Source organism: Netta rufina (assembly GCF_964035555.1).
Source record: "Netta rufina genome assembly, chromosome: 3".
In the NCBI taxonomy this organism is placed as follows: Eukaryota; Metazoa; Chordata; class Aves; order Anseriformes; family Anatidae; genus Netta; species Netta rufina.
Genome location: NC_140125.1, coordinates 29,361,445 through 29,383,110, shown reverse-complemented (window position 1 = coordinate 29,383,110; position 21,666 = coordinate 29,361,445). Strand labels below are relative to the sequence as shown.

Here is a 21,666-nt window from a genome sequence, read left to right as displayed (position 1 = left end):
GGGTAATATAATTAATTTGAGAAAGATGTCTGCTCCTACTGCTTTTGTAAACAGAAAAGACGGAAGACCAGTGATCAAGAAATAGACAACTACGTTCTACAACTAGGGTTCAGTTATTGATTATGTCATATTTGATGAATTTGAAAATATTGTAAATAAAGTTTATATTGATAAGAATGGTTACTTCAATTAGTGTTCTACTTTTCTGACCCATTGCATTACAGCACTAGTTTGTCATATAAAATTGCCACTGCAAGCCCATAATTTGTGTTCATGTAGGCATCTTGAAAGACATCCAAACTACCTCAACTACCAGTGTTTTCAGTCTCAGTCCACAAGGAATCATATTCTCCTTTCATCCCTCTTAACACCATTATTTATGCTCAGAGGGAAAACACAAACAAACGAACAAACACAAAACAAGCAGGTATTGTTTGTTTGCCAGGCCACATTTCTATGAAAATTGTATTGCGTCTATAGCTGACATATCTGGTCTTCTTTATATAATCTGAACTAAGAAGAGATCTAAACTGAAAGTTTTGTCTGATCCCAGTGAAGGCTGGCCCCTATCGGTGTTCTTAATGCACCTGACTTCCAATAAGAATGTGTGTGGGTCAGAAAATAAACTGGAGGCCTTCCTGTGGGGAAGACTGATGTTTCATCTGGCAAGGTGTGTTAGGTCTAAAGCTTGGCTGAGCAAAAATTACAGCCATACATATTCAGGAATAAAAGCTCAGTTTGGAGACAGTACAGCTAACCTAGCACAGCTGGGGGTTACTTCAACTCCTTGACTACTACCAGCTACAGTTGTAGGAAGGCAGGCTTCTATACCATTTTTGCACAACACACACTGGAAACAAAGATAGAAAAATAGGTGACTTCATAGTGTTAGCTTCAGTACCTGACATGACTTACTTGCCTCGTGTCTGACCAAAAAATAAAAAAAAATAAAAAAAATTCACTTGCGTAAGTTTACCTGGGAATCAAAAATAATGCTGCCAGTTGCTTTGTGAAGATGCAACTCCTACAGCCATCTCAGAGGGCTGTGGGCAAACACCTTCCTCCTCTGCTGCACTTCCTAGACGCGTAAGCAAAGACCGCAAACTCAGACTCACTAGGGAAAAAAAAATAATAAAAAAGCCAGTCTTAATAGAAACTACGTCCACAGAGGGGAAGGGGAGGGCGGTGTCACTGGTGAGACATCTGGAGTCTAAATAGCGGCTCAGCAGTTTCCTGAAGCACGGCGTAAAGCCGGACTGCCCCACACAGAGCTCTCTGACGGGAAGCGCTCAGGAAAGCAGCTTCAGGGAGCAGAAACACACGGAATATTTCACGGCAGAGGAGGCAGCAGCCCCATCCCGGTCACAACCAGGCTGCTCACCGACAGGCGGGGCTGAGCCGGAGCCGCTGAGGGCCGCCCGGCGGCGGCACCTCATGGCATGCACGGGCGACACCGCCTGAGGGATCGCCCTCCGTGGGCGGGAAGGCGGAGAGGGCTCCTCCTCCTGCTGCTCTAGTTACCGGGCTGCAGTAGTGCTGGGGAGCTCGGAGGGGATGAGCCCCGCTGCGGCCGGGCTCCGGCAGCCCGTGAGCCATGCCCTGGGGGAACGGCTCGGCCGCCACCAGCCGCCTGGAGCCCCCCGCGGCGGAGCAGGAGGCGCCGGGCGAGCGGCCCCCCTTCAGCGCCGGCACCTACGAGCTGCTGGCGCTGCTCATCGCCACCATCGGCGTGCTGGGTTTGTGCAACAATTTGCTGGTGCTGGTGCTCTACTACAAGTTCAAGCGGCTCCGCACGCCCACCAACCTCTTCCTCGTCAACATCAGCCTCAGCGACCTGCTGGTGTCCGTCTTCGGCGTGAGCCTCACCTTCATGTCCTGCCTGAGGAGCCGCTGGGTCTGGGACGCCGCTGGCTGCGTCTGGGACGGCTTCAGCAACAGCCTCTTCGGTGGGTGCTGCCCTTCCTTTCCCCTCTTGTCACCAACAGCCGCCCCCTCAGCCCCGGCCCAGCCCGATGGAGGCACTTGGCATGGAGAGCTGTGTGTTCTGTGGGAAATGCCTTAGCCTCTGGGTGAGGAACGTGCACAGCTTCAGCAGTGGTGCCGATAGAAAACTGATGGTTTACTCTAAACGTGCTCTTTTACAGCAGGAGGGGTACAGCCTCCCCAAGTGTTTGGACTTCTTGGTCTATAAAACTATCCCAAACATGGAAGCACCTTAATTTTTTATTTATTTTTTTTATCCCTATGTGAAACTCAAGTATTATCTTTCAGTTGTAACAGTGTCAGAGTGCTATTTGCAAAATCACTGCTTCCTGTGAAAGGGGATTTTCAGCACTGTAGAAGTACTTCCACTAGTTTCATCCAAACAAACCCACCAAAACAAACAAAAACACACAAACAAATCAAACCGAAACCCAAAACACAACCCCTCCCACCCCCCCCACATAACATTTCTGTGTTCTTTTCTGAGATTCATACTTAACCTTTACAGAAGTTTGCAAAAGAGCAGAATGTAGTCCAGCTGTGTATTTAACAGACATACAGCCTGTTAAAAAGAATATAGATATTTATTCATTTACTGATAGGGGGTGATGTAAATTACAGGATTGTGTTTATAATGGTGAAGGCAAGTGCTAGCCAGGAACAAAAAGTTCATTTTAAAGTTCTTTTTCTTTCTAGCAGAGGTTTGCAACTGAGAGGTGGATTACTGCACGTGCTCACAAAATGTGTGTTCACTGAAAATTGGATTTATTAAGGTAAATTAATGTCTCTTGTAAGGATTGCGGCTTTCCTGCCTAACCTTTGTTTCATGTGGCACTTAAGTGTGCTTTTGTTGGACTGCTGGGATGAAGGTGTGTGGTTCCTCGTGATTCATTTGACTGCTGCTGCATACAGTAGCAAAAGTCTTGGATCTTGGGAGGCAGGTGGATTCAGGCTGTAGTTAGACCTTTGTGTAGGCTTTGGTATTGCATAATAATTTTAATGGTGCATAGCTTTTAAACATTTGTTCCTAGTGTTAGGAGGGGAAATACTAGAGGACCCAGCGAACATAAGGCTGACTATGTCAGTCAGACCGTTCAAATACTTGAGAAACTTGGGCATTTGCTATTTGGTTCTGCCAGGCAATTGAACATTAAACATGCACAGTTAAGTATCTTTCAGTTACTATCTTTATCCCTAATGTGTTATACTTAAAATTTTGAATGATGGTATTCTATATATAGGTCAAAAAATAAGAGGTATAGTAAGGGTAAAGGGGGGAAAAAAAGAGTAAATCATAGTAATCATCTCTTATCTTCCAAAGATGGAATAAGTAGAAATAATGAGATATAAATTGGGAAGCAAAATGCTTGATCATATGTGTCTTCTCATTTTTGGTTTTTAGTCACTATATTGTCACTATTTAGTCACTATTTGGTCACTATGTTTTATGTTGATGCTTTCCTGCATTGCTTTCTTATATAAAGATTATTTACAAAGAAAAGTAGGCAAACTCATGGGTCTTAATTACAGAATGATCTAAGTAGCATTTTGGTTTGCAAAACCACATCTTCCTGTGCTTGGTAATGTTATTTTCTTCTCACATAGTGTGCTTCAATGAGTAGAATTTTTTTATGATGTATTAGAAAAGTGCATGTTTGTGTGTGGAGTCTTTTCCATGGAAGTGGAGAGTAAATGCACCACTTCAGTTAAGGTGTCTGATATTCCTGATTTGGTTCAGCTGCCATGTCAAGTAATCGAAAATATTTCACTTGGATATTATAATTTGTCAGTAGCACAGTAAAGTTACTTCTAGTCTTAAGTCTTTTGTACATACCAATGCTTCCATGTTCTCTGCTGGAAATACAAAGATCGCTCTTTTCTGATAGTGAAGATATGTAGTTCCCTGAGTAGGAGAGCAGAGGCGTGTCAATACTGAAAAAACAACGATGCCCTGCAGGTAACATCACCCTTCTCTATTTATCATCTGGACTATAGCCACCACAGCTTCTATTTTCAATACTTAATATGTCTATGAAGAGAGCAATGCCTTGAAGGTGTTTTATTTTTTGGTAGTAGTGGTGGTGAAGAGACTGATTGGGGATTTCATTCAGAGTAACTAGGTATTACACTTACAAATACACTTTTATATTCTCTCAAATATAAAAGCCCAAGTCAGCTATTTTCTCGGAGTAAGGGTTGACGGGGGGGGGGGGAGGGAGGGGGGGGAAGGTAAGGCAATGAAGTCTTGTATGCATAGTAACTAGCAATAATTGTTACAGTGTAACCCTCTTTGGAGAAGTTTTGGGAAGAACAAGTACACTCACTGATCAGAAAACACCTGAAATCAACTGTTTTAAATTGACATTTAAAAGTAAAGGCTATCACTAAGCAAGACAGTTGCAGCTTTGTAGCTTTCAACTTCAGTAAACCAGAGTGACCTAATAAAGCCGTTTCTAGAATAAAGTGGGGGTAGTTCTGATACCATGGCTGTGAAGTCCATTAAATCATAATAACAAATACCATCAGGTTACTTCACTGATGAAGGTTTGTCTGCTGGGTTTGGACACAGTCCAGCTACTTCATGTGAAATGACCAAAGCCTGTTTATTTACTGTAAAGTGATTACATTCTTGTGCATGAGCTTGTACTTTGTCGTATGAAGTTTTCTGTATGCTTCCAGTCCAAAGGCTGTTCAGTTTTGATCTTGTTTTTCTTGGGAGAGCAGCCGATATTCTAAGCTGTCTTCTGTGGTTAATATGATAGAATAGTTCAATGGGAAGGGACCTATGAAGATTGAGTCCACTGCCTGCCCTCTTTAGGGCTAACCGAACATTAAAGTGCATTGTTCAAATACCTCTTGAACACTGATAAGCATGGGCCATCAACCACCTCGCTGGAAAACCCCTTCTGGTGTTTGACCACCCTCACAGTGAATAAATTTTCCCTGAAGTTCATTCTGAAGCTCCCGTGGTGCAGCTTGTCATTGTTGACCAGGGAGCAGAGATCGGCACCTCCCTCTGCGCTTCCCCTCCTTCAGAGGCTGCAGAGAGCAGTGAGGCTGCCCCTTGACCTTCTTTTTCCAAGCTAGACAAACAAGTATCCTCAGCCTCTACTCATAGGACATGCCTTCCAGAAATAGTTCTATAGTTTATAGATGATCTATAAATGACAAGTTGAAGGAAAGCTTTTGAATTTGAGATGTATAAGGTTGAAAAGCACCACCCCTTCTGTGGCTATATTGCAGCTTATGCTAAGAACTTGATATCCTGATCCTGGCCTACCTCTGTGTTTAGCTACTTCTGGTAACAAAAGTATTTGTGTCATGAACTCAAAACAGCCTCCATGTGGAAGATGAATGGAAACAATTTTAAATAGTGGCATTATATTCACCGTTGACTTTATAGCACTTCAGTCTTGAGCAACATAGGTTTGCAGTGATTTAAGCTATAATTTCCCCTAATAGTGAACAAGTTTAAGACACATGATTAAAACTACTTTAAAACAGTTGCGACTTTCATTTTAAACTCAGGGATATTTCTTAACAAGTTTTGAAAATCGCATTCTTTCCATTTACTGTAGTTAATAATCCAGAATCAGAATTCACTTTGAAAATTGTGATCATGCAGCTGTATTTATAATTTTTACATATGTTGTTATAGGTGGAGTATGTGATTAAAAAACAAAGTGGTAACATCTGCATTTTCAGAAGTCTTTGTTACGTCATGATGACAACTTTTTTTCTTTTTTCAAAAAAAAAAAGAAGTCACAGCAAAGAGAGCTCTTTCTACGCTTCTCCTAGGAATTTTGTATCAGAGCATCTGAATATTTCATTTGCAAAAGTGCTTCTCATTTTACCAGTCAGTCTAGCTAATTGGAGGCACTTGAGATCCAGACCTTATGCACTGTAAGCAAATTTGCATGTTTCAAAGCTTTTCTGTTGAGAAGAAAGTCATATAGCTTCAGATTGTCTGTCTAGGGATAAACAATCAGCTATTTTTATGTTCCTTGCAATTGTCTACATTTGCATTATCATAACATTATAATTAGGCAAGCCCATGTAGCAATTTCTGCTCCTTGTGCAGACTGGGGCTTGCTGTTGGTGCTACTGCTAAACGTTTTTTCTGGGACTTGAACTTTGGTTTAACCTTTACAATGTATAGGTGCTGAGGATGGTGTGGAGACAATCTGCTCGCCAGAGTGCAAAACTGTCATCATTTCATCAAATGAGTACTGACAAGTTTAAGTTTTGATGTCACGGTTGTATGTTTTGGAGAGTGATCCTTATCTAGTTTAGTTTACTGACTTCTGATTTTTAACAGTTGTGCTGTCCTGATGGAATAAAATACCTACTTCAGTTAAGTGATGTATTAAAGCTGTGTGGGTCACCTTTCCACACAGTTGTGCAGTCAACTCTGTGCCGGTCCCACTGAGCCTGCCAACCCTTCTTTACATAAAACCTTAACTCTTTTCCTGTCTGTAGTAGTCAACCAAGCTGCAAGTAGTAGAGATCTGGATAATCCCTAAATCTGATTTAGTTACACAACTCGTACCTAGAAGGTTTTCTGTTATCATTGAGTGTATGTTTTGGGTATAAGAGCTAGAGAAGATGCTTGACAGTTAAATACACCCAAATGTCTATTTAACAGGGAAGTTTACTCTTTTTACCTGAAGTAACTATTTGTTTAATTATAGAGTAACACACTAAAGGTGAATAATCTTTGTGTGTTTTCTGGCCTTTCACAGACAAATAAGACTCTTAACTGACAGTGACTGTTGCAGAACTTGATGTGTGCAAAAGAAGTGTGCATCCACAGGTTTATCTAAGGCTCCTTCTACATGCCGTGAAAGAATGATACCCTGTACCCCTGTCTCGCATTACCAATACATGTTATATGCACTGATTTAATATCACTAAAAGCATTTTCTAATACTCGGCAGACGGTTTTAGGGTCTTGCATTACAGACAGCTGGAGACTTGATCAGCATGCTTTCAGCTTTAGCAATTTTTAGCAATTTGAAGTGAATTAATCAGTGTTGAACATGGAGGAGGTGAATAATTCTACGCTATTTTCATAGTAGAGGTGTATATAAAATGTACTTGGAAATCTGTTCTGTCCAGGAGAAGTGATTTTTTCACCTATCTAGATTAGGCTATGGATGCTAAAATTTGTTGAAAAATAAGCAACAATACATAGTTGTCACCAAAAATATACTCTAAAACTTAATTGCTGAATTCAAATAGATTTGGTTATATATTAAGTAATACAAAATAGTGTAGTAATGCCTTGTCTTGCCATGGACAATAAGTTGTTTCAACTGAATAGATGGCATTTAGCTGTTCTGTTGTGAAGGAGATGAGGAGGGCTTGCAGAAGAGGGGTTTTCTCCTCTAAGACATGCAAAAAAGTTATTCAGCACTGAGATGTAGGTTAAGTCTTAACTGATAAGAAAAATAATATGCTCTTTGACAGAAGCCTTGGTCTGTCTCAAAAGTGAATTTTCTTTGCTGTATTATGGAATCACATAATACTACCAATTCCATCCCCCTGCCACTCCCATAGGCAGGGACACCTCCCACTAGGCCAAGTTGCCCAATGCCTCATCCAACATGGCCTTTAACACCTAGGGCATCTACAGCTTCTCTAGGTAACCTGTTCCAGGGCTTCACCACCCTATAAGTGAAGAATTTCTTCCCTATATCTAATCTAAATCTACCACTTTTGGTTTAAAGACATTATTTTTTGTCCTATCACTATGTTCCCTGACAGAGAGTCCATTTCCTATAGAATCACAGAAAATGTTGTAGTTACTTTGCAGAGTTGCTCAGTTGTCAGGAATGTGTATCTGATACCCACTCTGTCTGCATCGCAAGCCATGTTTTGGTGGGCAGTATGGCAAACAGAATCCAAGTAAGTTATGTATTGCAGGGAGAAGGCAGGAGCAACTGTGGGTGTTGTTAGATGAAGCTAACACATCTATTTCTGAAGAGTGTTGCAATATTGCTTTCTAATTAATGTTTTTAAAATCAGAATAGACACAGTGTATGGAATGATACAGTGCAGCTGATATGTGTTTTTCACTCTTCTCCATGATGACCTACACTGTGTAGCTTGAATTATTTCATGGTGTATCAAGAATATGTATCATAAGATGTATCATGACTTCTGGAAAAATAGAATAAATAGAAAGTTACATATGAGATATGATGATACGTATACCAAGTGCAGTATCCAGCAGGAAAACAAAAAAATAAACAACAACAAAATAGTTTCTGTGGATTTTTTTTTTTTTTTTTTAAATAAGAAATAGCATACCATCCATTTCTAATTCTCAGTGGCTTGCTACTGGGGAAGAGTACAAGCTGCAACATAGAAATTGTATGCTACTGGCTTAAACAAGAATACACTTTTGTTCTGCTATGTTTAACTTAGACAATTTAAATGAGAATGATCTTACTCATGTGGATGCAATTGCCCAGGCTTAAATCAGAGTTAAAATAGCATCCATAGTTCCTTAACACAGTGTTTATAATCAGTGTTTGAAGAAAAGAGTATTCTAAGATGAAAATCTATGGATCAGACGAGCATTATCTATAAATATTGGTCAGTTGAGTCTTTCAGAAAGAGTTTGAAAGTCTATGACTTACAAGTAAGTTAAATCAATCTTCAGGATCTTGGGCCTTAGTCTTGAATGATACTACCTAGATCTCAAGAATAAATAGCTTCAGGTAAAAACATTTTGAAATACATGTTTTTGTTATGGGAGTCAAAGTAATGAATTCTCATGTATGGCTCTTAAAAGGTTTGCATACTAGGGGCTAATATCCAAATAATAACCATAATGGCTTTCTATAACACTTTTTTTTTTTTTAAATCAGCACATAGTTCATAATATTAAAATGTGTAACTCATCCTGGATAAAATCTCCATCATTTCCCAGAAAAGCTGCTTAGAAAAGAAAAAAAAAAAAAAACAGTAAAATTCAGTGTGTTCCTCTGCACTGAGCAACAAAACTTGATTTGTATATGGAAAATGAATGGAGCCTTGCACGTATGTAGGTCTTACAAAAGGTGTCTGGAAGCAGTGCAAGAAAACAGATGATGTGTGTATATCCCATGCTAAAAAAGGCAAGGTTCTTCTAGGTGAGAACTGCCACTGTTGATCCCAATCAAAGTATGGCATTACATAAAGCACTGTGTTTCTGTGGGGACAGCACAAGAAGCCTTGCATCTCTGTACTCTTGACAAATCCCTACCAGGATTTGGCTTAACTCAAGGAACACCTTTAAATTCAGTGGTTATAACAGACACTGTAGCCTGCTGTTTACCAGCCAACAAAGATTGGTTGAAAGTTCACGTATTTTGATTTCCTGATGGGGAAGAAAGGAAGATGGATGGAGTCCTCTTTAACTTAAATGGCTCGAAACCAAAGATTTGTGGTTGCTTCACAGGGGCTGTTTTAGACTAATTAATTGACAGGACTGACTGCAGAAAGTGACATGTAGAAGTAGTGACAGGTATCTCAATCACAGTAATGAAACTTGAAACAGTTAATACATATCCTTGGAGAAACGGGCTATATTCTCACTTCTTTAATGGTAAATGTGACTTGAGACCCTTTGTGGTTATAGATTTGTCTTTCAGTTTGATTTTTGAGTATACAAAGAAAAATCAGTAGGTGTAGTTGCTACTACTATGTATTTATATCCTTTCCCACTGAAATGTGTAATATGCAAGATATTAATTGGCAGCAGTACTGAAACAAAAATAACAGAGGTGGGCAAAATAGAAGATGGGCCAGGTATGTGTGTGTAACTGTGGAGACATGAAAGGGGTATCTCTGAAAACAGGTTTCAGAGAATCTTTGAGAAAATGAGAAATGTTCTACTTGCATGAGATTATTTTTTTCCTTTATGTGCCTATTCTAGGTAACACTGTGTAGAGTTTCTTTCTTTCCTGCATTATCAGCTGAAAATTTTAGGAGTCAGCTGACAGCTCCGGCTGTTCGACTTGAGTATTGTTCCACACAAATTGCTAGCTCAGCACTAAGGGGGCATTGAGGTATCTGGAGAGACACATTATATATCTGAAGAATATTCTATTTATTTGACATGTGAAATTCCCTGAATCTAGCCTTTCAAATAAATGATCCACATCATGTATGAAAGAGGATCTGCACAGAGTTTCAGTAGCCAATGTAAATCCAAATACCAGATGCATGCAGCCATTCGCAAGATAATATTGAAAACAGCACTGCTACCTTCCCCCCAAGGCCCAGGAAGCCTCAACCTCACAGAACATAGTCTCATAAATTGCTTATGATACCTTCATTACTAAGGATTATTTCCAGTGTCACCAGGTACGTGCTTGCCAGCCTCTGTGGTTCAGCATATGGGTAGTTAAAGGACAATTACCCTTTACCTGTTCTTTTGTGTTCAGCTCCTGGAATCTTTCTGAAAATTGACATCAAAGCTAGTTTCAACAAAGAGGAATCAATATTAAGAGTTAATCAATGCTGGGGGGGTGGGCGAAAGGGATGGGGACAAGAGGGGACAGGGGTGCAGGGACAGGACACAAAACAAAAACCCTGTGTTTTGCTATGAGATCCAGAGCAAGGTTGTTTTTTCACTCATATTAGAAAAGTTGTTTTCAACCCTTTGCTTGTCAGTAGAGGGGAATTGCGGCTGGTAATACAAGTTTAAACCTTGATTTTACTCCTATTTTAATCTGAATTAGATGAGATTAGCATTCTGGATTTATTTATTTATTTACAGTAGAACATAATTTTAAATTGCCTTTCAATTTTAGATCTGAATATGGAAGAAAATAAATTATAGTAGAGAAATTAATGAGATACTACGGCTCAAATTTGCCTGAAAGTTTAATGAGTAGAAAGGTACAGAAATTAAGGCCATATTTCCTCAAATTTAGAAATGAATCTGTCATCCAAACTATATTAAGATTTTTATGGTGTCCTGCATATTGTTTGAAAATTAAGGTAGCTACAGGTATGTGTTACTCCTAATTGCCTGAAACTATAGGTTATGCCAAGGAGGCTTAATGACCACAGAAGAAGCAGAGAATCTTTAATGCCCAGCATAGATATCCCATCAGATCCATTAAATGGACTTTTAATAGATGGTTCAACCAGTTCAGCATCATATTTAACGTATATTTATTATCAGGATGAATTTAACAGTCTTCTCTGAACTGCAAATAACTGATGCTTTTTATTGCTTTGCATACAATCCCACATTTAAGTCCTTTAACTTTGACCTGCCACCCACTCCCTCCATCCTTCCTGACGTGAGGGTATAGTGTTAATGCTGGGCAAAGACACAGAACTGTGAACAAGCCATAAAGAATGATCTCTTAGGATGTAAAATAAATGTTCTAGTATATCAATGTTTTAAAAGAAGAAATCATTCACATTAGAAAGGCCGTTAAAAGACAGTGAAGTGGAGCCTAATATAGAAAAAGATTCAGAAAGAAATAATTCTGAAAGATTTGAGTTAAAATCTAAAGAGGAGAATGGATAAAGTCCTTAGGTACAGAGGCCCTATTAATGCTTATTATTAATTTTGCTTGAGTGAAGGCTGCAGGATTCACTCATGAACTGTTTGTAATCAACCATAATAAACTTCATTTGGCCTCTCTAGAGCTCATTTGACATTTGTTGGGAAAAACCTGGATGTATAACAATGAAATAAACACTACATATAACAAAATATGAATGCAAGGATAAAGTTTTATATATCTGTTTCTAGTTTTAGCTTTTTATCTAAAATCACCAGCTAGTAATCTTACAGAACAAAACCCCATCAAATCTAGAGGATTAGCTTTTATAGAAGTTGTTTTGATATAACAGCTTTGGCTTCAAGGACAAACAGATATGCGTGTACGTGGCAAGCTTATTTGGTAGTTATTATTGATTCCCAAACTGTTTTCTCTAAAGATGAAAAGTTGTTTGTTTAAAGGCTGACTGCAAGACTTCTGCAAATAAGTCTGTCAGGGATAGGAGTTTATTAGAAGCAGGTATGAAAACTTAAAGAAAATGAGCTCTTAAATCCATTTGGGGATGCTCTCAAAATGAATTATTTATTTTTTTTTTTATTGAGCCCTTTGAACTGTGTAACTAGATAGTTCTCGTGGAAACGCTCTGGTTTACTTCATTAACACTGTGACTGTGTGTGTGTGTGTATATATATACACACATAAAACCATTATTCTTTAGCTGCATCTTAGATGTCTTTTTTTTCTAATCTTGCTAGTGGCATTAATAGAAACATAGAATATATTTAATTGAATCCTGCATTACAACAGGAAAAAAAGTAACGAACTTAAAGTAAGCTCAAAAGGATGTACATCTCCTTCATTTTTTAATTATAGCTGCAAAATTCAAGAAGTATTGTGTAGGTTGCTGAATATATTACAACTGCTGCTTGAAACTACCCCTTAACATCAAAGCTAAAATCTCCAATTGAATTAAATTTCACCTACTGAAATGTATAAATTCTCCCTTCCCCGCTTCAATTTAATTATAATTTGCTCATTTGAGAAGTTTCCCATTTGCAGGATAACTGCAGTAGAGGTGCAGGCAATTACCCAAGTAAGCCGCAGGTAACTCAATGAAGATATTTTTTGTTATGTAGAAATTTGGTTGTAACTCAAAAGTAGTATTAGTATGTGGAAAAAGCTGCACACTGTCAAAGTGCACATTGCACATGGACCATGGCAGGTCAGGCTTGAATAGATGTTTTGAAGATTTCTGCCACTGTATTATGTCTGCATTGCTAAGTGTGGAGGTGGCAAGCATATCCTAGCCCTTGGTACTTAGAGCTGTATAAGGCCCCTGGGCATTTTTCTGCTTTTACAGCTTTGCAGCTTCATAATGGAATTTGTTGCCACAAAGTGCATACCCATATAGCTGGAATTCCCAATAGGTAAGAAACTGAAATAACATACAAGGTTTCCAGTCTTTACTCCAAATTATTCACAGATACGAAACCTGGTTCATATCCCATTTTAATGGTTTATCCATGAGGCTATTCTAGAATTACTTGCGCTAATCAATGCTTCTTTCTCAAAGATGTTGCTGAAATTGTCAGACATGCTTTGGATACACATTGATGCAGAATGGAGAAGACGTATAATTAAATGACAAAAACACGTCGGTTTCCTGTTAATCAAGAAAGATTTCTAAACTCATGAACTTATAAATAAATTAAAAATCCTCTGATACTTGCAGGACAAAGCAGCTTTCTTACAGATCTCTTAAAGCATAACCTTCTGTGAGATACTTGGTTAGTAGTAGTATGCTGATTTTGTGGATTAACATATTGACACAGAGGTTAAATGTTTCCCTAGATTTTGTTATCTTTAGTAGTCTTCTTAAAATTCATGTGGCTGGTGCTCAAATTGTTGATTTGTATTCCTTAATGTTTATTCTTCTTTTAAGTGAGATGAGATGTTTGTGATATCCTTTGAAGGTTTTTGACTGCTAAAATGGTTATTTTCTTTCTAGCAGCAAGATTTGCACATTTAACCTTCTCCCACCTGTATAAATGAATATTGTGATTAATACAAATGTACTTGGAAAAAATGAAACACTATGGGAATGTGTGATAAATACCCATGCTGCTTATTAAATAAAAAGTATACAGACACAAGTATTTGTACACAGAGTGCTGTGAAACCCTTTTGTGTTCAGGCTGTGTTGTTTAAAAGTATATGAGCTTGATGTTTGAATCTTAACAGAGATTTCAGTTGACTGGCATATGCATAATGGGCAGATTTGCTCTTTATCATTAAATTTCATAGACCATTGAAACTGAAATCCTTATGTCCTACTCAGGACAGAATTTCCTTGACTTCATTAAAGTGTCTGGATAGAATAATGCTGAGAGCTGAAAATAACAGCATTTCTGTCTTGACACATTAAGTGTGTAGTGTGGTTGAGGTGGACAGAGAATGCAGAAATAATTGAAATGAGGACTATGTTTTTTTTTTTATGATACCTTCAAGACAGGAAACTCAAATAGATCTCTTCCAGAGATGACTCCTTCAACTACGTAACAATTTTCTTTATCTGTGTTTTGTTTTTTTTCTTTAATAGAAAGACTTGCATGAAATCTTGATAGACGTTGTAATTCTGCTAGTCATTTTATTAATGTTAAGTATATTTCAGTGTTCCCAGTTCTTGAAGGCTTTCCCTGATGTTAGTGTCAGCTCTGAATTGTCTCGATTCATAACAGTGTTATTGTTTGTTATCACATTTTTATATGGCAGCTTTTTCTTAAAAGAAAGGAAGGAAAAGAAATCACCAAAATGGAACAAAAAACCTTGGAGCATGATCCGTCACTTAATGAAGTAACATTTAGGAAAAAGTATTAGTTCAGTCATCCTTTTTATTTGTCCTACTTTCTGTCCACCATACACCATGGGGCAGATTATAATACCCTACTCTGAATAGCTCTGAAATTAGAGTACTGTTTGAGTTAGTAGATAACGATTACTGAGGTGTCACCTAAAAAGCTTATTAGTGTTAGACTCATAATATGAGCTAACTATTCTTGAGTTAGATGTTTCCTTTGCCACCAAGTTATCAAGAGGACTTGGGTTCATTTTACAATGTTTGTGAATGATTTAATTGATTTTCTTTACTTTTCTTACAGGAATTGTTTCAATTATGACTCTCACTGTTCTCGCCTATGAACGCTACATTCGAGTGGTCCATGCAAAAGTGATTGACTTCTCCTGGTCCTGGCGGGCTATCACATACATCTGGCTCTATTCATTGGCCTGGACTGGAGCACCTCTTTTGGGCTGGAACAGATACACATTGGAAATTCATGGATTAGGTTGCTCAGTGGACTGGAAGTCAAAAGACCCCAATGACACCTCCTTTGTGCTCTTTTTTTTTCTCGGCTGTCTGGTTGTACCTGTTGTGATCATGGCCTATTGCTATGGACATATTCTATATGCAGTAAGAATGGTAAGTTGATGGAAATAAGGCTCCTTTTAATTAAATATTTTTAGTTATGTGTTGTACCAGCATTTCTTAAACTTGGATCAGAGCCTGAATCTGCACTCTCACTTCCTGTTCAAACTTCAGGACCTTAATGTTCAGCCATGTCAGGGACCACTAGAAAGGGTGTATGGTTGAAAGAGAACCAGCCTAGAGCTACCAAGACTTATATGTTGAGTAGTTTGTGAGTTACAGGTGAGTTAGAAATAAAAGGCAGATTAGGAAACTGTTCCTGCCCACTGATTGACAGTAGATCCTTCCTTAAAACAGAGGGGAAAAATCTTTGGTCTCAGTTCTTATTATTAAATAAATCTCTCTCTCCTCTTCATTGCTATTGAGAGGATAACCCTGTAAAACTCTTCCAAGAGGAGACTAAGCTCTGTTAAACCAGTTTCCATGTTCAGGCAACCCATTTTAATTCAGTCTGGATCTTCAGGGTCAGGAATTGATAATGTTTAATATTCTGTGGATAATCAGTCTAACAGACCCATTCAAGTTTGTGGTCAACAGTATCACCACAACTGACAGCTATTGCTGAGGACGTTCACATATGTGTCCCATCATTTCTGCATTTTATCAGATTCACACAAATGACATTGGGAACCTGCTGCCTACTATTCTGATTAAAGTAGAAATTTTATAACTTCAGGGTAACAAACTCAGTGACAGAACAGTTTAGAGAAATGTTTATCAAATTGTCATCAACTATCTTCAGAGGGAAGAAACAAATTTACAGGATTGTCTAAGTTTTCAGACTAAGGACTGCTAAATGTAATCTGAACTTGCTTATGTTAATGGATGAAGGCAAGTTAGTTTTCTAAAGTTTTTACATTATTTAATGTATACAATAAGTCTGGGAAGCACAATGCAAGCTTGCAGAAGAACCGTAGTTGATAAAAATGAGTGTATAACATCTGTACCTAAAACTGTTAGTGAATTAGTTATTTGTAAATTAAAGTAGAAGTATTCAATGCTTTTACTTTAACATTTTCCTTTTTCTTCTTTAGCTTCGCAGTGTGGAAGACTTTCAGACTGTTCAAGTGATCAGACTTCTAAAATATGAAAAGAAGGTGGCTAAGATGTGTTTCTTAATGATCTCTACCTTCCTTATTTGTTGGATGCCCTATGCAGTGGTCTCCCTTCTAGTAACATATGGCTACGGCAACCTTGTAACTCCAACAGTAGCTATCATCCCATCTTTCTTTGCCAAGTCAAGCACTGCTTATAATCCAGTCATCTATATTTTCATGAGTAGAAAGGTAGGTACGTGAAAAATGTTGTTATTTGAATAATAAGTAGCCTGTGCCACAGTTGTGGAGTCTAGATCTGATTTACTTTGATCTGTAAAGACTAGATTTTTCTGACTAGATGTTTTGGTTTGAACAGCGAGGATAAATGACCAAAAATCTAGTAAATTAAAAATACAGATTGTGCTTAAAGTAATAGTTTATGAGAAATTGGATTTTAGATGTCTGAATTATACAGGTGAGCATTCATACAAAAGGGAGGGGAAGGAACTCTTCCCCTGAAACTGTAAGCATTTGGTTTTGACAATTTACCCTGAAAATGGGCTACACTTAGAAAATCCTCTCTGAATCATGCCTTTACAACAGTAGAAGTCCATCAGACAAAATTCAGAATGTCCAATGTCTGTTTTTCAGGAAAAACAGACCATTGCTTCTCTGACACTTACATTATGCTAACACAAAGATTGAACAACACAGCATAGTGTTTCAAATGAGTGTGCTCACAAAAACATGAGAGAGAGTCTGTTAACAATCTGACATTAGGGTTTTGCAAAGTGAGTATTAAGTGAGGGTGTTTCACTAATGTTAAAATACCAGGAAATTAAACCATTATCCATAATCCAGTTTCTGCTTAAGCCTAGAAAACTTTTAGGAACACATGCTCCTAATATATTACTTCTCAGGTGCTCAACCATGGAAAGCATAGAACACTGAATGCAGAAGTATCTATTCAGTTGGTATCTGGAAGAAAGATGGAGGGGGGTGGAAAGAGGACACTGAAATTTTGTTTAATCTCAAATAGTGACAAAAGAATTATAACTTTTTAGGAATTTAAAAGTTTCTAAGTGTACAGTATTAAAAAGGTAACCTATAAGTACAAAAGTGAAACATTCTTTTCTTAAAATGTTTCCATCTGTTTTTTAAATAAACATCTTACAAAATCTGACAGACTGTTTTAGATCGTTTCTGTCTTGATGAATTTGCAATTTTGGTGAAAAAAATAAATATACCAATAACATTTCTCAGAGCTTTATTTTACTCAAAGCCAGAATCTCATATGGATGACAGTCAAGTGCATTTTGGAGATACTTTTTTATGGTTAAGAAGGTGTATTTATCTATAAGGAAAAACAACTTTCCGTCTACTTTTATAGTCTTCATTTTGAAAAGCAGACTGATGATTTAATGGTGTAAACTAGCTTATTTTGCTGCTCTACAGAGCAGAGAAAGAGTGAAAGTGTTTGGAGTTATCAGTAGCTCGTAAAAGATGTGGAACCCAGGTAATTTACTTCTTTCTGTAAATCACCAGTACTATAAAGATGACTACTGAGTGTAGCTGAGCAGAGCTGGTGAATTTGTTTAGATGTTAAAATAGCTTCACTATAACCCAGAACATTAAATAGAAATGTAACTTCACACTGTAAACCTCTGAAATCAAGGATATATAGTTAAAGATATCTGGAATTTAAGTATAGTAGAATCAGTATACAAAGGGTTAAAAAGAAACAAAACAAATGATTGCTAGAAGGACTTCCCTGGGTTTTCATTACCTTTAACTTATTGTAAAGGTGGAATTTTCTGTGACTTCCTACACTCGTGTGCTATTACCAGGGAACAGCCAGGGCCAATCAGCAGTCCAGACACAAGGCAGCCAAGTCAATGGGTCCAATCAGCCTGATGGATGGCCTGGCAAATGCATAGCTGCAGTGCAGCTTAGGCCAGGACCAAGGGCAAAGCTGAGTGTCAGTGCTGCTCCTGAGTGGAAGCAGGAGGCCCCCAGTGTGGCATCTTGTAGCTCTTCCTACACTGCTCTTTTCATGGCAGGCTGATTCATTGTGTAATAGATGGCTCAGTCTTCAAAGCAGGACTATAATCAAAGTTGACAATTTATTAAAGGAATAGAGGTAAGCAAACAGTGCTGGGTGCGCCAGGAGTCTCTGCTCCACCCAGACTCACACCAGTTACATCAAGTAGCTGATTTTTATGCTCCTAGGCTAACACATACTCATTACTACTTCTAAAAAAAACAAGGTTATTATATTTATTTTCCAGAATCCAAACCCTCCTACTGGAGCGTGCTTATCAGTCTCCGGTGGTCCCTCTGGGGGTCTCTTGTGCTGAAGGCTCATAGTCTTCCTCCCTCTTGTCCTTCTCCTTTGTCCAACTTGGCTGTATGTCCGAGACTTGTGCAACATCCCCTGCAAGCTTTGTCTTTTAGACGTTCTTCAGCTCTCCCTGTCTCCTTAATCTCCTGGCCGGATAACAGAGACTGGCGTAGTGTCCCATGCAATAGTCACAATAAATAGTCATAATATTTAGCAGCTATTCTGAACCCCCTCCCAGGTATAAGAGACTTCAAGGAAAAGCCTACACATACATTTCCCTTCAAGTTCTCTGTTGACAGGAATTGCTAAAACATTCTTTTGCAAGGTACAAGAACTATATACATTAACCACTCTGTTTTTCTTAGACTTGTGGTTATACAAGGGTATGTAAGACAGAAGGTCACATTCATCATACCATGAGGCCCTAGCACTGTTCCATACTGACACGAATCAGATGAACATATCTCACAATTGTTACATAGCTGCATGGTATCAGAGTCAGCCCTGGATATGGGGAGCTAAACCCTGGAGGAGCAGAGGGAGGAAAGGGGCTGCAGACCCTTGGAGCCTTGCTTAGGACACTGACAACAGTCATGCTCCAAAAGAGTATTTTCAACTGGGTCATTTTAATATGGTGGCTCTGACTTTGTACCTGGATGTCAGATTGATTAGTTTAATCTGAAAAAGATTTTGTAGGTTCTGATACCAGGAAGCAAATCAAACCAACAGCAGGCACAATGCCAGTAAAGTCATAGGCACAAAGAGAATGATTCAGCTAAACATATCGGAGATGTATCGTGAAATGCTTTTCACTCACCTCTAATTCCAGATTAAGACCAAAGTGATTTATTTTTGCTTTCCTTCTGTGTTTTATTTTTTTATTTTTTTTTATAGGAATAATAAACCAATTCTTCCCTATTATATCCTTCATATATCTGACCTACGCTAACATGCTTGTGCTTTCTCACATCCATGCTGCTCAGAGGTACCACATTATCTCTGAAGACTTCAGGGTTTCCACATGACCATTCTGTTGTGTTTTACATAACACCAGATCGCCTTTCTCCATCTTCCTAGGCTCCCTTCCCAACAGGACCTACCTGCCTCCCCTGTGTAAGCGTAGGATTAATTTTCTATACCAAAGATTAATTTTCTATTCCATATTAACGTGCCAGAGAACTTCTTGCATAACAACTAGATGAAGTCAGTAGCCATGCAGGATAATATAGAGTAATTCTTAAAATAGCCAAATAGCAGGCATTTAAGAAAGATGTCCTACTGTGTGTGTGTGTTTAAGTGCTTTCCAAGTATTACAGACATGTTTCATTATGAGTTATTTAATAACTTTTTTTAATACACTTTTTGTAAAACCAGAGAATTTCCTCAAAGAGTCACATTTGAGCTTTAGATATGCACAGACGTGGAACTACTGAATGCATCTTCTAACCCTTGAACTTGAATGCTCTGTTTTGTGAAGGGAAGGCCATAACTGGAGCATTTAAAACAATGGTACTACTGGAATTGTCCTCTTATTTACTGATAAGAGCTTTCACTGAAAACCTTGTGTTATTTAGTCTCAAGGTAGAATAGACTGCCTGTATCATAAGTGGCTTCTGGTTAGCTGAAAGGCTTTCATTCCTTACCTATTCAAAGGGAACGTTTTTAGTTTTATGTTACCAACTTTTGAAACTTTATTTTACATTGGTATTATTAAATGCTTTTGTTAAAATTTCGGTCTCTGGAGTTGTATAAATGGAAAACTTCACTTTCATTGTACCTTCCCCTCCCCCTCTTTGTTCCTTCCCTTTACATCCTCCTATGAAGTGCTTCTGAGAACATTCTTCCCCTGCTAGATCAAACTAGATTTTTGAATACTCAGAGAGAATACCTATGACATGTTCTGGGGCTTATTCTTGTTCTTTGTTGACTGCAGAGCTTGCTGATGGTAAAATATTAGATTGCATTTCGGTGCCCTCTACTGGCCACGTGATCCTATTGAATCCTTTGGAGCGTGTATGGGAAAAAGTGCCCACTAAAAAGCCTGTTTGTTATGGCACTGGAACCAACTCAGAACAAGAAATAGGTTATTTTGAGTTATTTACTGTATTGCTGTCTTCACTGGATCATATATGATAGTGAACAGTTAGCAAATTGTAATTTCATTCTGTTTATTTTCTTTTACAGTTTCGACAATGCCTTTTGCAACTCCTGTGCTTTCGCTTGATGAGATTCCAGAGGACTGCGAAAGAGACCCCAGGAGAAGAGAATGACAAACCAATACGACCAATAGTAATGTCTCAAAAAGGAGGGGACAGGCCAAAGAAGAAAGTCACGTTTAGCTCTTCCTCTATCATTTTTATTATCACCAGTGATGACACTCAACAAATAGATGATAACAGTAAACAAAATGGAACAAAAGTAAATGTCATCCAAGTAAAGCCACTATAAGGATGAGCTGAAGAGTCATTGGAAACTGATGGACTATTTGGGCTGGAGACTGGTTTCAGTGATAGTGCTAGTGGGCTGCCAAGGAAGCCATATTAAGCTGTGAAATACTGAGGTAATTCTGCATCTGAAGCTGTGCAGGCAGTCTGGTTTTGGTCGCAATACAGACATCTCTGCATCTGTGCCAAGCTTGTTGATGGATGTTTTTACTCTGAATTTTCTTAAAGATTATGATAATGTTTAGTAGGTTTTACTCTACCTAGCAGCCAGTAACAAGCAGAGTTCTGCAGGAGTCTGTCTTGGGATCCATCTATCTTTATCAGTGACCTGGAAGAGGTGACAAGTGTGCTTTTGTTGATTTTGAAGATAACTTCAAGCTGGATGGGAGCAGTCTGTAGGCTCAAGGACAGGACTGCCATTCTGAAGAACTTGGTCAGGCTGGAGGAATGGTCGACAGAAGTGTTAGAGAATTCAACAAGATTAAATGCAAAGTCCTGCACTTGGGGAGGAAGAACCACACATAACACAAAAGGCCAGGCCCTGGCTGCCTGGGATGCAGCTCTGTGGAAAATGGCTAGTAGGCGGGCTGAAATGATTATGTGTCTTGACTCATCACTCACTAGACCATGTCTAGATACTGCATCCAGTTTTGGAAACTCCAATAGAAGAAAGGCACCTGTAAACTGGAGTAAACTCAGTGGGGTACATCAAGATTGTCAGGGTTCAGAACACTTGGCCTGTAAGAGAGACTGGAGGATCTGCATTTGATCAGTCTGGTGAAAAGAAATCTTCAGGGGACCCTAATAGCGACCTTCCAATAGCAGTGAAGAGGCTTTCTAGAAGATGGAACCATGACGTTCAGGG

General features: G+C 38.6%; 1 protein-coding gene across 1 annotated transcript; it reads left to right on the top strand.

The window, feature by feature from the left end:
• Positions 1-1,594: 1,594 nt before the first annotated feature.
• Positions 1,595-20,805, top strand: OPN3 (opsin 3; the record flags this gene model as incomplete). The annotated part of the gene is made up of 4 exons (XM_084283502.1): positions 1,595-1,946; positions 14,654-14,973; positions 16,014-16,265; positions 20,542-20,805. 4 exons carry the CDS (start codon positions 1,595-1,597, stop codon positions 20,803-20,805), a joined length of 1,188 nt encoding a protein of 395 aa, XP_084139628.1.
• Positions 20,806-21,666: the final 861 nt, after the last annotated feature.